We start from the raw sequence: 3,520 nt of genomic DNA, 5'->3' as shown, positions 1-3,520 counted from the left end.
GGAAATGGAAACTTGAAACTGGAAACTAGGAACTGGAAACTGAGACTGGAACTGGAAAATTGAAAATGGAAACTGAAACTGAATGTGGAAACTAGAAACCGCTTCAACAATAGGGTAATCTCGTCGGTTAAGGCTTTGTGCAATACTGAGTAGAACATGAACTCGTTAGGTCTCTCTCTCTCTCTCTCTCTCTGGTTATGCAGTAGATAACACCATTCATCAAGTACTTATTGCCAAATTTCCGTTTTACTGTTTGGGAAACTATCTCTTGTCGGTCTACACACTCTCTCTCTCTCTCTCTCTCTCTCTCTCTCTCTCTCTCTCTCTCTCTCTCTCTCTCTCCTGTTATGCATTGGATAACACCATGCTTCAAATACTTATTGCCAAATTTCGATTTACTATTTGAGAAACTATCTCTTGATCACTCTCTCTCTCTCTCTCTTCTCTCTCTCTCTCTCTCTCTCTCTCTCTCTCTCTCTCTGGTCATAAAACCCTGAAGATTATGCGGTTTAAATTATTGGAAGCAAAAAACAGTTAATCAGCTAAAACTTACTTATCTGTTCTCTTAGACAATATTTGATGTCTTGAACAGTTCCCATTGTCTTGAACAATATCCGTTTTCTTGAATGAATTCACCCTTCACTAGACTCTGGACCAGCACTGGTCACGGGGTAATCATTTCTCGATATTGCAAGTCGACTTACTGACCAAACGGTCCCCAGACGAGGGTATAAACCCTTTCTTGAAGTCTCCTGGGCCGACGGCATCGATATTGAGAGTTTCTTATGTTTTACTGGGAAGCCTGAAAATAATAATGTAGTTAGGGCATAGACTTGATAAGGATGTATCATCTGTTCAAAGGTTTGTGAAATGTGGATATATTTTAAGAAGAAGAAGAAGAAGAAGAAGAAGAAGAAGAAGAAGAAGAAGAAGAAGAAGAAAGAAGAAGAAGAAAAAGAAGAAGCAGAAGAGGAGGATAATAACGTGTCTATGGCATGGGCCTGATAAGGGTGTATCATCTATTTGAAGGTTTGTGAAATGTTGATATATTTTAAAAAGAAGAAGAAGAAGAAGAAGAAGAAGAAGAAGAAGAAGAAGAAGAAGAAGAAGAAGAAGAAGATCTTTCAGGAGAAGTCGAGTTCCCAGCGTGAGGAGATGAGAGCGAATTTGTTAGATAAAAAGGAAGGGATCTTCTCGTAGCTAAATGCAGAATTTCCGTAGCCTTCATGAAGTGCAGGAGTAAGGGGAAATACCATTTAAGGACCTGAGAGAGAGAGAGAGAGAGAGAGAGAGAGAGAGAGAGAGAGAGAGAGAGACAGAAGAAAATATAGTCTGTGAGGAAGCTCTCGAGTTATTTTTAAAAGTTTAGGAACATGGGAACAACAATTTGCAAGTTAAATGAGCTCTAGAGTATTTGTATGTAAGAGAGAGAGAGAGAGAGAGAGAGAGAGAGAGAGAGAGAGAGAGAGAGAGAGAGAGAGAAAGAGGGGGGTCGGGGAATTGTTATCTCACATTTTATATCCGTTTGTAAATCTATTTTGCGACCTAATCATCACATTCTAGCGTCAGTATTATTTTAATATCGAACCAATTAATCATCGCATTTTAAGGTCAATATTATTTTAATATCGATTAGACTTATAAAGCAACAAATAACCCTTATTTAACAGCCAGTTGATCGAATAATTATTTAATTTCTTAATAATTTCAGAAAATAGCTCTGTAATCTCACTACATGACATGATACTATTCCGGATTTCAGACGCCAAGAGGAAAAGAAAAACAAAAGACTTGTCTGAGAAGCCTGCCATTGGCTAAGTCAAACAAAAGTGTGTAATTGACAGAGAAATACATTCTCCTAAAAGATTTTTAAAAAGGAGTAATTTATTGGTTTCACACATGGGCGGATACATGCATTCTAAATGATTTTTAAAAAGAACTAATTTATTGATGTCATACACTGCATGAGATGAAGTAGGAGTGGTCGTGAGTTCAGTAGTGGAAAAGAAAGTGAAAAACTATATAAAATAAAATAATCCCGGTAAGTGACAAAGTAAATTCGAAAATAGTCTCCTGTTAAAACAAAATTAACAGTAAATGGGTGTGAATTTTGTCTTACAAAATCAAAAGTAACTGGGTGTGAATTCAGGTCTTGAAATGAATTTAATTAAACTAGAGACTATCTAGATAACTTGGTTTATTGATACAAAATTATTTAAGGTCAAACACGTTTAAATTTGAATATATGATGAATTACGTCATGAAATTAACGTAACTGAGCTGAAGAATATCTAGGTCACTCGGTTTAATACAAAATTGAGTAAAAAACGTCTAAACATAAATATATGAATATACGATTTAACCTATACACCAAAAGAGGAATTATATATAAAAAATCTTGAATGTCTACTAACTCTCGTTTCACCACGCTCTACTACGCTAAATTGGATGTAGCGTCAGAATAATTCAGCTTCCTTTTCTTAGAGCAACGAGCGCTAATGATTGTTCTCTTTTAAACAGACTCCGTTTCAAAATGGGAAGAACACGAGAGGAAATTTCCTGTTTAAGAGCGAACAGCAAAGAAAAATGTTAGCTGGAAGTAAAAACAAAGCCTTTGTTGCACTTTGGGGTAAAAATATTTCTCTAATTTAATGTATACTGTATAATTTGCAGGAATATTTAGGAATTCTACTTGAAACTGAGACTAGAGAATGCTATTAGCAATTCACACCAATATTACTAATGTAAACACTATTTTTGTTCATTAAAAAAGAACGGTTATATCAAAAGATGTGTTATTATTGACTCAAAAGTGCTTACTCTGAAGAAAACAATAATTACGACATCGTGATATTTTTTTTAAGAAATTCTGCTTTTCACTATTCTTCCGGCAGTGCATTTATTTATCATTGCTTTTACACTATTTTGTTTGCCGTCACGTTAGTGAATAAATGAATCTGATATTTTTTTTATGTCTAAAATCAGATCAGGAATATTCGTCTTTCCAAATAATATGATGCTTTTTTTATCAAGAATTTTAGATCATATATATATATATATATATATATATATATATATATATATATATATATATATATGTGTGTGTGTGTGTGTGTGTGTGTGTATATATAGCACTGTCAATCCAAACATTAAACTTAGCAGATATTTACCTCATTTTCAGTCCAAACGTAGACCTTTTATGAAGAAAATCTGCCCAGAAAAGATGGAAGCCTATCCTGATCATAACAAAAGTGGAAAACAAAAAACAGCTTTCCTAAAAGTGCTGGAAGAGAAGCGGAAAAAAATCTGAAAGAAAATGAATTAAAATATCATCAATCATTTCTTTAGCAAGAATATTGATAGCCGATGAGAAATTAGTCCTGAACGGTAAACATTTGAATCATCTGCCATCTTTTTGTCCATTTATACCTCAAGGAAATTTTTACTTTGTTACCATTTAGTTTATATATATATACTCGTATATATATGTAAATATATACATATATATATATATATATAT

The 3,520-nt window shown here is 33.8% G+C and overlaps 1 protein-coding gene across 1 annotated transcript in view; it reads left to right on the top strand.

The window, feature by feature from the left end:
• The first annotated feature begins 1,038 nt into the window (after nt 1–1,038).
• The window catches only part of LOC136835807 (uncharacterized), a 17,631-nt gene continuing 15,149 nt past the window's right edge, over nt 1,039–3,520 (top strand). The window contains exon 1 of the mRNA XM_067099661.1: nt 1,039–1,169. Coding sequence (XP_066955762.1) covers nt 1,039–1,169 — 131 coding nt within the window. The remainder of the gene's footprint in view (nt 1,170–3,520) is intronic.

Source organism: Macrobrachium rosenbergii, chromosome 55 (genome assembly GCF_040412425.1).
Source record: "Macrobrachium rosenbergii isolate ZJJX-2024 chromosome 55, ASM4041242v1, whole genome shotgun sequence".
In the NCBI taxonomy this organism is placed as follows: Eukaryota; Metazoa; Arthropoda; class Malacostraca; order Decapoda; family Palaemonidae; genus Macrobrachium; species Macrobrachium rosenbergii.
Note: the sequence above shows the minus strand (reverse complement) of the source record. Positions and strands in the feature narration are given on the sequence as shown.